At 39.9% G+C, this 14,740-nt stretch overlaps 1 protein-coding gene across 1 annotated transcript in view; it reads left to right on the forward strand.

The window, feature by feature from the left end:
* Positions 1-14,740, forward strand: part of SNX7 (sorting nexin 7) — a 485,686-nt gene that overhangs the window by 373,823 nt on the left and 97,123 nt on the right. The window contains exon 2 of the mRNA XM_050778514.1: positions 2,458-2,648. Coding sequence (XP_050634471.1) covers positions 2,469-2,648 — 180 coding nt within the window. The 5' untranslated portion in view covers positions 2,458-2,468. The remainder of the gene's footprint in view (positions 1-2,457; positions 2,649-14,740) is intronic.

The raw sequence follows: 14,740 nt of genomic DNA on the forward strand, positions 1-14,740 counted from the left end.
AGGAGTGGGTAGTGCTCCTCTTAATATTATACTTGTACTCAAAGTTTTGGACTATGCTGGTGAAACCCCATCTCTACTAAAAATACAAAAAATTAGCTGGGTGTGGTGGCGTGTGCCTGTAGTCCCACCTACTCAGGAGACTGAGGCAGGAGAATTGCTTGAACCCGGAAAGTGGAGGTTGCAGTGAGCAGAGATCGCGTCACTGCACTCCAGCCTGGGTGACGGAGTGCGACTCTGTCTCATAAAAATAAAAACGAAAACCAAAAAAACACAAAAAATCAACCCAGTGACAGTCCCACTTAATGGGAAGCTGAGACTACAGGAGGAGTAGACATATTGCTTTGGAGTTGTACTAATGAGTAGGTTTGGAATTTTCTCCCTTTAGGGGGCTGTGAACTGCATGCTTAGGTGCTCAAAGCATGCAAGTAGGGGGAGTATGTGAAGAAAGGCAATACTAATGTTGGATAGCCAAACAGGCAAATTATAGTCAGGTTTTCCCTACTCCTCTTCCTCATCCTTCCCTCTTCTTCCTATTGTTCTTCTTTTTTGGTTGACAAGCATTAATATGACATTTCTATGTTTAGAACTTTCTCTGCCTTAGAAATTTCCATGAAACGTGGCCAGATTGGCCAAGCACACATACTCTCCAGGGTTTTAATACTAGAAAAATCAATACAGAGAAACAGGACGGTGGAGACATGTTAATGGCAGTAATAGCAGAGAAGTTCTCAGAGGCAGCTGTGGTACTGCTGTCAGGGACAGCAACTGGAGTCCAGTAACATCAGTGTTAATGACAATATTTACACTGGTGAAGATGGTGTGACATCCAGTATCAGGCAATGGTAGCAGCAATGTTTGTACCATTGGTTCTGTGGCCTAGTTTTTGGCTATAATCCAAGCTGTGCAGCCTTGCTTTATTCTGCCCATTTTCTGAGCCCATTCTCTATGGTTTCTGGCAATTCTGTGAGTTACAGCATTATTAAGAATTTCCTGGTTCAGATTGCAATTAGAAAACCTTGAATCTTCCTTCCTAGCCAGAATAAGTTTATCAAGGAAAAAATAAAGTCTTTTAATAACTTATATTCTTTACAGACCTTAGCAGAGAGCGTTTTGAGAGTACATCTGATACTGTGGTTAATACATACCAGGATCCCCAACCTGAACATGTTATCATTTACTAAGGAATGTAAAACTTGTACATGAAACAAATACAATCTGCAAGACGGAATAAAATTAAATGCTAAATTGAGAACAGTCATTTAGAAAGTCTTTCTGAAAGAGATGGGACTATATTTAATTTCTGAAGGATGGGCAGGAGATGGCATTTAAAGTACAGAAATCATCAAGCACAGGAACAAATTTGGATATTCATGGGGCAGTGACCAACCTGACTGAAGGGTGGGTGCATGTCTGAAATCAACGGGAATACATTTGAATGATAGGAGAAAATACATTATTAAGGCTTTGCCTCTAATCAGAAATAAAGATATTCTCTATTTTCCCAAATAAGGAATTCTTACATAGAGCTCAATGTATTTAAACATTTTTAAATGGGCCTGCAGAAAAGAGGTGGGGCTGACGGAAGTAAATAATGAAACCTGAAGATAAATTTAAAAATATATCAACGTGGGCTCAATTTTCCATTGTTTTTGGAACTTAGTTTTGTTTTTGAATAATAAGCAGTTAAATAATTAAAGCTTTGCCTTGGCAGTGCAAGGACTGAAGATTATTTTTCGGCGGCAATTTTCCAGACTTGCTAGTTGTCCTTGGGTCTTGGTAACATTCTGCTCATTAACTTCAGGAAGACATCCAGGAGTAAAGATGCATTTGAAAGTGGCTGAAAATAGTTTGTAAAGCTCAGCTTTCCTGGCTCGACAGTGAAATGACCGCACAGGCCAGTCACTGGGTCAAAAATCAATTAACGAAACAGGGGAAGTTTTCATGTCTTTATTTTTACATTAGCGCGAAAATCACCACCAAGAAGAAAGGCAACCACTGAATAGAGGAAATACAGTATTGTTATTGCTGTTTTTTCTCTCTTGGCAGGCTGGGTCGGGTGCCTTCCAGCCTCTCTGTGGATCCCGCGAAGTGGACGGTTCGCTCCGTGGCTTCTTCCCCGACCCCGCCACCGCGGAAACGGTCACTCGGTGGCCCCCGACTGGGTCAATGCGAGGACGCCCACTTCCTACCTTTGCGCCTCTCCTCTTCTCCAGGGGACAGCCAACTCTTTCTCCACCCTAGCCGGAGTCCGAGAGTTCCAGTCCCGCCCCTCCAGCCCGCCTCAGGCCAGGTGGGGATGCGCCCGGCCCGGGCCGACGCTGGTCCCGGCAGTTCCGCGTCTGCGCAGCGGGCGAGGGGCTGGAGCGGGGCCGGCCGGGGAGGCGCAGGAGACGCGGGAGCCAATGGGCACGCTCGGGGGAGCCGGGCTGGCGGCGGCGGTGGCGGCCAGCCGGGCGCGCACTCTCGGGATGGAGGGCGAGCGCCGGGCATCTCAGGCGCGCTCCTCGGGCCTCCCGGCCGGGGGCGCCGACGGGGAGAGCCCGGGGGGCAGCGCCCCCTTCCCGGGCAGCAGCGGCTCTTCCGCGCTGTTGCAGGCGGAGGTGCTGGATCTGGACGAGGACGAGGACGACCTGGAGGTGTTCAGCAAGGTGAGGGCGGCGGCGGCGAGTCCCGGGAAACTTCCAAGGCAACTCCGGGAGTTGCCAGCATTGCGCCGACGGCTGCCTCTGGCGCGCTCGCCCTCCCGGGGCGGCGGCTCTGAGCTGGGGACGGGTGAGGTCCCCCGGGCTGCTGGATCCCGCCTGCCAGCTCTGGCCGCAGCCGGGGCCGCGTCGCCTCGGGGCCTCAAACCGCAGCCGCTCCCTCCTCCGTACTTTGACCTTCCGTGTGGCGGGGCTGTGGCTTCGTGGAGTCTGCAAAGTTGTGATTTGTTTTCCCTTTCTGCTTCTCTGACACAGACATCTCCTCGCGGCAGCTCCCGAACCTGGGAGGCTAGTGGCTCGAAACCGCCCCCGCCAGCTGCTTTTCGGGCGAGGCCAGCCCTGAACTCTGGGAGAGAGATTAGCCGAGTTTAGAGAAATTATTCTTAATTTAGTGTTGTTGGTTGTGGATTTGAGACTTGGGTGACACCCGAGGTAAGTCTCAGGTCCTGTGGGAATAGGTTCGAGGAAATCTCCCTGAACAGGAGAAAACGGTTGTTTCTAACAGGAAGCTCCTCCGCTGAGGAGCTAAGAATTTTTCAGATGGTCAGCTACTGCCCCCAACCCACAGCCGGCGCTTTCGTTTTTCCTTGCCCCCGGGAAATTTAGGACCAAAGGCTCTTCTTTCCTTATTTTACAGTTGGAGGGAAATTGACTTGTGTGGGCTAGTGGTAGACTTTTGGTACGTGTAGACTGGTGGCTGTAATTTCTTAAAGGGTTTTAGAAAAGAAAAATACCTTTCTTGCAGGGAGGTTGAATGTCGCTCCAGTTTCTCAAGTTGCTGCTGAGAGAAGAACTGAGTTCAGATCACAACGCTGTATTAATTACTAAGAAGCCTGTTCATTTTAATGTTACCTGGAGATGTTAGGTAAAGCAAACGACCTCTTAACCACCGCATTTACTCTGGGAGAGCAAATCCAAGTTAGGAAGTGAACATGCATACTCTGACTCCAAAAAGGAGTATGTAAAACTTATTTCTACTTCGGGTTACATGGAATGATAGGCCCAGGTTTGTATTCCGAATATTTAAACAGACTATCACAGTTTTGTGCTCTTGACTTTTCTATTAAATAGTAAAACAATGGAATTATTTTATATTTAGTTGTAAAAGGTAAACGCTGCCTTTTTATATTCCACACATACTTTATGTTCAGATCAACAATTGGCCAGTTAGTGATTTACTCTCTTTTCTTCTTTACATTGCTGTTTAGACAAGAAATATTAGTCTATGGTGATGCATTGTGCAACTTTCAAAATGGAATGGATGGGATGTTGGAAATGGCAATATTGTATCAGAAAAATCGGGGTTTCTTTCTGTTTTTCTTTTTTTTTTTGTCCAGGCTGGACTCAAACTTCTGGCCTCAAGGGGTTCTACCACCTTCAGCTCCCAAAGGGTTTGGGATTACAGACTTGAGCCAAAGTGCCTGGGATTGTTTTAAACCTGTCAAGCGGTTTCTCTTTCCCCAGATTCTAAGTGTCCTAGCTGGCTCTTAAGAATCGATGTTTAAATGAGGTCCTCTCGTCAGAGGCAGATCTAAGGTGAAGCTAATGAAATTGAAGCTTCAGCGCTATTCGTTTGCTTAGACCTCTGGGCGTGTTGGGGGTTACTGGAGTTGCAGATGTTCTAGGTGGGAAGGAAATGACAGGTCCCAACCAGAAGCATTTCTAAATAAGCATTTCTGGTGAATTGCCTAAAGCTCTCTCAGACTAAGGAATGTAGATCTCCATGGCTCCAATCATTTATTGAGATTTCTTTTCTCATCTGAATAATTTGTTTTTCCACCTAATTTTGTATTCTTTTAAAAGTGGACCTTCCAAACTCTATGAGCCCGTACACCTGGGTCCACCCTGCTTTTTCGTGTTAACTGCGCGTCTTGGATGCTTGGAAAAAGTTAAGAACAACGTCTGTAGAAACTGCCCACATAGATTAAGGCAAAGATAATAATATTAGTGAAAATCCAAAAAGAATAGTTGGAAAAGTTTAAACTTAGCCACTTTTATCCATTTCAGTAAGTTGAATTTCTCAACCGTTATCTGTAGTTAAGCAAGCAAATTTAAGAAAGGCTGCTCCACGTGGCCTTCCCTTTCCACTACTCCCTTCCTTGCCTGCTCTTCTATAAAGCAAACACCACTGCTGTTCAGCCTACCCTAGGATGGAATCTCACAATTACTTACGAAGCAGACTGTCCTCCCCTTTAGTACTTTGAGGTTGGCAACCTGCATATTCAATTTACATTCACCTTTTTAGTCTCCTTATTCCCTTAGATTATTTATGAATATGTGCCTGGTGCCCTCTTCCAGAAGCTTTTTAAAGAGTATGAATTTTCCCAGCACTTTGGGGGGCTGAGGCGGACAGATCACTTGAAGTCAGGAGTTCGCAACCAGCCTGGCCAACATGGTGAAACCCCATCTCTACTAAAAATATAAAAATTAGCTGGGTGTGGTGGTGGGAGCCTTTAATCCCAGCAACCCGGGGAAGCTGAGGCAGGAGAATCACTTGAACCTGGGAGGCAGAGGTTGCAGTGGGCTGAGATCACACCACTGTATTCCCTCCTGAGTGATGGAATGAGACTCGGTCTCAAAAGAAAAACAAAAAACTTCGTATTATTTCTTTTTTTTTTTTCCACAACATATTACAAGTACATGACAAATACATATTTTTGTGTTAAGTATGATTAAAAAAAGAAATACAAGATTTAGTTCTTGCTATCACAATTTTACAGTTCAGGTGGGAAGATGGGACAGAAACTCTAAATGGCAATACAAATCAAGAGGGATGGAAAGTAAAACAGAGTTGTTCTGAATTTTCATATAATCCAGTGAGCAGAAAATGATGCCAACCTCAAGAGAATGCAGAGGACATTGATTTAAAAGAGCAAGTATAGATGTTAGAAAGAGAACAGAACCAATCATACAAAAACAGTAAAATAAAAATAAAAAGAAAATAAAAGAGATACAAATGGTAACAAGAGCCTAAGAATTATTTTAAAACTAGGTCAAAATGAGATGAGGCTTCCAAAAAATTTAACTGGAGAAAAAGGGCCAATTTCTTCACATTTAAAGGAAAAAATTCTCCTCTTTGGGGGAAAAACAATAAATTAAAATAAATTGCCTTTATTTTTATTGAATACTGTATGGAAGAAACAGCTGTGGATACAGAGTAGTGATTAGGCCACAATGAAGCACTGAGATGCTTATCTGGTAGTAAGTGATAGCTCTAATTGGCCTCTTTAAAGATATTCAGGATCATAAAGTAAGATATATATCATCTAGGATAATCAGGGAACTTACAGATGTAATCATCCTCATCACTACTAGTTATCTTTGAGAAGTCATGAAATGCAGGAATGGTTCCCTGAAGCTAGAAATAGGTAAATATTGTTTTTACAAATAATGGGCAAAAAGGAAGTTCTGGAAGGTACTGAACAGTAGGTTTCATTTCAATCTCCAAAAAAGCCATGAAGTGAATTATTTAATATGTTGTTTATAAACACTTTGAAAAAAACATGATCAATAGAAGCTAACATGTTTTATAAGAATAATGAAAGACTTAAGATTGTGTTTATGGTAAATCAGAGTTAATTAAGCAAGGCTTTTGAGAAAAAAATCACTCATTTCTTCAGAAAAGGTTATTTATTTATTTTTTGAGATGGAGTTTTGCTCTTGTTGCCCAGGATGGAGTACAGTGGCGCGACCTTGGCTCACTGCAACCTCTGCCTCCCAGGTTCAAGCGATTCTCCTGCCTCAGCCTCCTGAGTAGCTGGGATTGCAGGCATGCACCACCATGCCTGGCTAATTTTTTGTATTTTTAGTAGAGACAGGGTTTCATCATGTTGGCCAGACTGGTCTCGAACTCCTGACCTCAGGTGATCCACCGGTCTCGGCCCCCCGTAGTGCTGGGATAATAGGCGTGAGCCACTGCGCCCAGCTGAAAAGGTTATTCTTGAAAGAATAAAGTTGAGACATCTAACATACACATGTATACATGTCTTTATATATATATGTTTTTTGTTTGTCAATTTGGAAATTCAGTATAGTGATGGAGCAGCATAATTATACTATTCATCTATCAAATAATTAGACAAAGATCAGGAAGTCCTGCTTACTAATTTCTCACATATATTCTCTGAACAGTCTCTATTTGGTTTCTGTTGTGTGCCTGTATCAGTCATCACCGTGATAAAAATCAGAATTCTCTCCAATGATTTAAATGAGAGTTGAATGTGGGGACTATTTATGGAATTATTGGCAGACTTAGTGAACATACAAGGAATACTGAGGCATTTAGAGAGTTGTAGTGGCAAAAAACTGTTAGCATCCCTAGCTTTAAAGGGACAAGAAATGGAAATAGCATTGCTGGAAACCAGTCAGACCTGGAGCTGTGGAGATGGGGACACTTCTTCAGGAAGTGTATTTACAGAGAGAGGTAGCTACTGCCAGAAATGTGCCAAAGCAGGAGGAAATAAGGGGTATGTTCCCTGAATTCCTCTTCTCCTACCCTTGGTTCTCCTGCTTGCACTCCTCATTGAGTGATCTTGCTAAGGTGATGTCATCCATAGGTGCCAGCCTCCTAGGGCACAGAAAATAGATGGGTGGGGTCATAGGACATAGTACAAAAATGTGGAGAGTTCCTTTCAATAAAGGTGGCTGTGTCAGTATCTCTCATTCTATATGCTCTTCTATGATGTGACCTGCCACTCTCCTATGGAGAGATGGAATAAATGCTGCTTTCCTTGAACTTGGGTGGGATTATGACTGCTTTGATCTATAGGATATGGTGGAAGTGATGCTGTGCAACTTCCCAGGCTAGATCATGAAAGGGAATGTAGGTTTCATGTTGTCCAGTGGGACACTGTGCTTTTTGGAGCACCATGTAAGAAATGCAACCTAAAACCTCCATGTTAGGAAACCCGTGTTACATTGATGCCACATGTAAATGCTTGGTCAGCAGCCCCAGCTGAAGGCCCTGGCACTATCCAGCATTAAGTGGCAGGCTTTCATGTGAAGATGTTTGCATGATTTCAGCCTCCAGCATTCACATGCCCTCAGCCATCAAGTCTTTTCAGTTGAGCCCTCATGTATAATGGAGGAGAGACAAGACATTTCTGCTGTGTGCTGCCTGAATTCCTGCCTGAACTAGTGGGCATAATAAAATCTAAAACAATAAAATCATTTTATATGACTAAGTTTTCAGATGATTTGTTACACAGCAGTAGTAACTATAACAATAGCTAATAGTCTGTATATCATAATCGGCTTTCCAAATCTTTTGATAAGTTAGAACATTGTATTCAGGAGTAGACTATGAAATTTAATTGGCATAAATATGAAGTTCTGAAGAAAGCTCCATTAGTCATTGTAAGTAAAAATACCATTAAGATATAAGCTTAGTGGTTAAGAGTAGAAACTCTCATTTCTTTTTATTTGAGACAGGGTCTCACTCTGTCACCCAGCCTAGAGTGCAGTGGCATGATTTTGGCTCACTGCATCCTCCACCTCCCAAGGCTCAAGCCATCCTCCCACCTCAGCCTCCCCAGTAGCTAGGACTACAGGTGCACACTGCCACACCCAGCAATTCTTTTTTTTTTTTTTTTTGTATATATACATTTTTTGTATTTTTAGTAGAGATGGTGTTTTGCCATGTTGTCCAGGCTAGTCTCAAATTCCTGACCTCAGGTGATCTGCCCACCTCGGCTTCCCAAAGTGCTGGGATTGCAGGTGTGAGCCACCGCACCTGTGCAGGAGTAGGGACTCTAACTACATTGCCTGCATTTGAAATCCTGGCTGCACTGCTTACTAGCATTGTTGCCTAAGGCAAGTTACTTAATGTCAATGCGTCAGATTTTTCATCTGTAAAATGAGGATAAATACTAACATGACGATTACATGACTTAATATATGTGTTCCCCTTTCCCTAAGGCCTACATCCTGATCTTGTCTTAGTGGGCCTTACTATTTTGATGGTTAGGAAAAAACAAACAAACAAAAAAAACAAAACAATAAAACAAAATAGGGTTGATCCAGGACTATTTATATTTCTCTTACAAAAAAATTTCACTCTGTGCCATTATAGCCTCCTTATAGGTTAAGTATTCTTTTATATTTCTCCTTGGGGAGGAAGTCTAGGTAGGTGAAGTAGAAAGGTGAAAAGCTCAAAGTTTCTCTTTTTGGGGTAGCATATGTGATCAACAATAAAACCAAAAAAAATAAGGAAACTTCAGAATAAGTTTGGGGAGACCTTGTATAGGACCATTTTATGTGCAAAAATGCCTAGTGGTTTTCAGTGACTGAAAAACCAGTATACACAAATGACATGGTATTGAATTTAAACACCATATTTTCAAGGTCATATAGGGTATTAAATTTAATGTAATTTGAACCGTCCATCCCACTTCTGAAGATCCATTCCACTCTCAGCATTTTTAAAGGAGAGTTAACAGTCGATATCAAAAAATGGCAGAGGAATATGGTCTCAATTTCAGATGCCAGTGCCTTGTTATGGATTCTTTGGAATACTGTATTAAGATGGAGCTGAAATCTGGTCTGGACTTAGAGGGCTTAGATCCTTTAACAAGATCTTCCATTGGCACAGGAAGTAGTAACAGTCTTGTTACATATTTGCTATCCATGAAAGAGAATCAACTAAGGGATTTCACTGATAATATGTTCTGGTAACCATGAGGAAACTAACCTATGTGGAAAGTCTGGGGAAGAACAAAAAGTGATTTAGCTTGGAAGAGATGGGTTAATTCTTTTAATAACTCCTTATGAAGACTTATTATGATCCAGGTGGATTAAATGTTTACAGTTTTGAAGGGCAAAACTAGGACCATTGGGTGAAAAAATACAGAGAAGTTTCAGGCTTATTCAGAAAATAGATTTATAATTAAAGGTTCTAAAATGAAAGGGATTACCCAACAGGATCATGAATTCTGTCACTAAAAATGTTCTAGAACAAGCTGGATGACTAACTGTCCCAGAGGAGAGGAGGGTGTGACAGTTGAACTGTCCTTTTTTACTACTAAGAGCCTGTTCCAATGAATTTTTAACTTACTAAATTTAACCATAAGAGCAGTGGAAAGTCTTAATTAGATGGGCCTATTCATCCCTTCAGTTTAGTTCCAAATTGGACTATGTTCTGACATTCTCCAATTCTTAATTTCTCTTCCCAAACCCGTTGTCTTTTCCATTTAATTTTCTCCTAGTGATGTAATAATTCCTTAGGTGTCCAGGATAAAATCCTCAGTGTTTACCTTCTAATCATCCCTCTCATGCACTCTTCATGTCTGTTCATTTATCTGAATGTCCCCCATCATTTTTGCCTTTTTAGTATCTCTGAAATTAGTGCCTTCTTTCAGTTTCCTCTCCTATGTTTGGAGTGGTTATGTGGTTACCTCTGAGAACTATTAAAATAGCCTCATAAGGTCCTCATTCTCTTAATATTCTGCCTCCATTCTATATGTTCCCAGCAAATCAGCGTTTCCAGAGCACACAGCTCTGATCACCTTTTGCCATTCACAGCTGTTGATGATCAGGCTGTCAGCCTTCTCCTTCACTATCACTCTCTTTCCTGGAGAGCCTCACTGTTCAGTTCCATGACTGTTACGTCACCTGGGAGCTGGTTACAAATGGCATCTCAGACCCAGTGAATTGGAATCTGATTTATACAGGATTCCTGGTGATTTGTTTCCACCATACAATTTGAGAAGCACTGATCTAGGTTGGTCCACTTGCCACTATGTGAACTTACTGTGTATTTTTCTACTTTTGTGTACTTATTGTTAGGGTAGTGAAATAAAATCTTTTCTGTTACTCATCATCCCTAAGAACCTTCTTCAATCCTCAGCTCGAATTAATTTTTTCCAGTCTGTGCTCTCCATACTAGTGTTTCGAATCATCTGATGCTTAATACATTCTGCCTTATAAATAGATATTATTTCTCTTTTCCAAAATCTTGATTGCTTGTCTATTTTCAATAGATTAAGCTCCTTGGAGGTTGGAGAGTAGGAACTCTATTTACAAAATAAATACATTAATGAATGGCATAGCCTCTGACTTTTTTCATATTTATAGAGACAGTTATTACAGCAATTTGCTGGTGGTCTGTTGTTAGTGAATTCAGTTTGTATCATATTGGTCTTTCCTGTCAGGATACTAAACTAAATAGAATTAAGTTAGTCTTAATTAATGGTGAGTAATGTTATTGTTTGATAATACAACAGCTATGTTGAGCCTCAATCCTGAACAAAATCTCCCATTTAGATTATATTAGAAGAAATAAACACGAAGCATAAACAATCCAAAGATAATAATTTAGAAACCTTCTTTTACTTGAAGAAAAAAAACCATATTAAGCTATTAATGCTATAATAGCATCTGTCTCAGGGAGCTTGGTTACAAGTAGTGGAAACCAACTCTGGCAGGAAAGACGTGCAATCTTGAATATTAGATTGCTCACAGAGTAGATATAAAGGCTGGAAATGCAGGTACAGAAAGGGACAGGCACTAGCAGAAACTATAGCCAATGTTATGTAGTCGTGTGCTGTGTGAGAATGTTTTGGTCAATGATGGACTGCCTAAGACTGTAACACTGTGTTTTTACTGTACCTTTTCTAATCATGTGTTGCAGCCCTGCCTACAGTTTTCAGTACAGTAACATGTACAGGTTTGTAGCCTAGGATCAATAGGCTGTACCATATAGCCTATGTGTGAAGTAGGGTATACCATCTAGGTTTGTGCAAGTGAACTCTATGATGTTCACACGATGACAACATTTCCTAAGGCTGCATTTCTATCCCCATTGTTAAATGACACATGCCTGTATTTGGAAAGGGGATTGGATGTTGTATAAACAAAGAAAATTGTGAGGACCTATAGGAAAGAGCTACAGCTCTTTTTTGCAGAGACAGTGGTGTTTGTTTATTTATTGGTCAAGAGCAATAAGGAAAGTTATGACAAATATTTTGAGAAAATGATGTTAAAAGACTCCAGATTTAAACTTAGTGTACTCTAAAAAGAATACTTTATTTCCATGAGTTTTAAAGATAAAGCTTTATGTTCGTATCCTTGAGGGTCCTGATAATATGCTCTAGCACACTCTGAACTGATAGCCTGCTGTAGTTTTACAGGTAGCTAGTGTGATCAAAAGGAAACACAGATTCAATAGCTATGTGGTTACAGTGTTCAAAATTTATTTTATTCATGTTTGTTTATTTGTGTCACACACTTTCCAAAGAAGATATGAGACTGAAAGTTAAACATTTACATTGGAATCACCTTAAGTATATACTTTACAGTTTTCTCAATAAACAGGTAAAGAGTTATATGCTTAAAAGATTTTGCTCAGTTTAAACAGAATATTTGATTAACTTTGGATTGTGTATATCAATCAAGCTGGATAATAGAGTGTTACCTCTAGTATTAACAAAAAAGACAATTAAAATTATTAGTAAATACTGACATAAAAATCTACTTATGTTATAGGGTTTTTTTAACATTGAAATAGAAAAATTGTCTTATTTTTTGACATTGAGAAATGCTTTTATATGACATGCTCTTTTTTTCTTTTTAAATTCAATTTTATTGAGTATATTTTACATGCCATAAAATTCACCCATTTTGGGTAAATGATTATTTTAATGATAATTAACCAATTGTACAACTATCACTATAAACCAGTTTTAGAACATTTTCATCTCCCTAATATGATCCATTATGCCTGTTTACAGTTAATCTCTGTTTTCTCTCTGTTATAGACAAAAGCCAGTCATCTAAATTTTCTGTTTATATAAATTTGTCTTTTTAGGTAATTGCAAATAAATAGAGTCATATATACTTTATCATAATTTTGAGGTTCTTTCATTTGTCATATTTTCAGATTCATTTCTATTACAAAAATGATTTTATATCATAGTTTTATTTTTAGATAAGTTTTTGTTTTAAAATAAACAGAAGCTTAATCATTTAAATTGAAATATTAAGAGAAAAAGTCTGTTTGGGATGAAAATGAAAGCCTTATGTGTTACCAGAAACAAATGGCAAATTCTTGGTATATGAATCTTGAAAATTAGAAAAAACGAATCTCTAATTTGTTCTGAGAAAAATGTGCATGTGTATTTTGTAATCTAATTGAACATTGAATGCTATCTTCATCAGCTTTCACTAGGTTATGCTGCCGTACAACCTCGCGATTTCAGTGGCTTGCTTACAATTACGTTTTCTTTCTTGCTCGTGTATCTGTCAGCTGTGGCTAAACTGTGATTCTGCTCTAGGCTTTGACTCTGTTCCACATGTCTTCATTTTGGGATCAAGACTGATGCAGTAACCCCTAACTGGGACATGCCACTCCTATGACAGAGGGAAAATAATATGAGCACTGGTGGAAATAGACAATGGCTCCCAGATCTTCTACGCATATACTGCCATTGTCCAAAGCAAGTAACTGGCCAAACCAATTGGGAGGCACTGAAAATCACCTGGCAACTGGCCAGGAGATGTAATCCTCTCACAGGAAGAAGAGGGATCATTAGGAACAATCAGACCACCTCTAACAATGGTTTTGTGGCAAAGTTATAGGCAAATGGCATCTTGGACCTTTCTGAATAAATAAAACCAAATTTTTAAAATAGAGTATTAAATACAAGAAATAAAGTTTTCTACTAAGAAATTATTCAAGTGTAATCAAGATTAATGGAGCTGCATTAGATAGATTAATCACCACCAATTGGCTAATGCTCATGAAGAGTCTGAATAAGACCATACCGATGCTTAACAATCTCTAGTTGTGCAACAAATGTTTTACTTTGAAATTTTCAGGTGTAACATTCATTTATCATAGAGCGCTCCTCCCTTTTTAAAAGACGATTAGATAAAACATATGAATACTTGAATTCTGACACAGCAAATGGGAAATGAGCTTTGCTGGTCATTCCTTCATCATAGTCTGTGTTCCAGCCATATGTCTCCTTTCTGTTCCTCAAATATTCTTCCTGCCTTGGACCTCATTGCTCGGTCCGACTGCAATCCTGCTCTCCAAGTGTTTTGTATAGCTGACTCCTTCTCATGTTACCTCCTCAAAGAAGCTTTCCCTGACAGCTCTATGGAAAACATTCTTCTTGCTCCCTGCAGCCCCTTTATCCAACAACCTGCTCCATTTTCTCCTAACACTTACTCTTCTTATCTGAAATTATCTTACTTATCTATATATTTATTTGCTCATTATATGTACCCTCCCCTTCCCTCTCAAATAGAGTATAAGCTTCATGAGAGCAGGAACTCTACCAGTCTTGGCCACTATTGTATCCCCAGCCCAGTGCCTGACACTTGGGTGACATCCAGTGAACATTTGTTAAATGAAATCAAAATACTATACTGAGTGCTTTTTGTGTGCTTGTGGATGGTGAGGGTGGTTGAGTTTTGCTATAAATTAAGAGATGAGTGACTTGGGGAGAATGATTATCATCCCTATACCACAAATTTATTCAACTGTAAAATATGGACAATGATAATTATACTTCCATCAAATTGTTGAGAGGATTAAATGAAATAAGGTATGTATATGTTGCTAAGGCACATAGTCTCTGGCACTTAGAAAGTGCTCAGTATTTACTATTATGGTATATAAGATTAATATTTTGTTTTTGACTTGTGTAAGCAGCCACTTTGAATTTGTAGTGAGATCTTCAGAGGATCACAAAAACATACTGGTTTCTATCTTTGAGGAACCTATACTTATGTAAGGGAAAATATTGTAGCAATAAATTGATAATCTGGATAGAGCTATATGTACATCTACTTAGTTAAGTATGGAAAGTTTGGAAAAATTTTCTATGAATATAAAGGCTCCATGGAGATAAAACTTAGGAGGGTAGGGTACTTTTAATTTGAAATAATTAGAGCACATGTTTTTAAATTTCCAGAATTTTGGTATCACTTTCACCAGTATTGTTTCTTAAGTGATACAATATGTGCATAATTCCCTCTTGGAATGAGTCCTTACATGTAATATCTGCCAGGAAATTTAGAATTCCTGGGAGATTAGA

Source organism: Macaca thibetana, chromosome 1, assembly GCF_024542745.1.
Source record: "Macaca thibetana thibetana isolate TM-01 chromosome 1, ASM2454274v1, whole genome shotgun sequence".
In the NCBI taxonomy this organism is placed as follows: Eukaryota; Metazoa; Chordata; class Mammalia; order Primates; family Cercopithecidae; genus Macaca; species Macaca thibetana.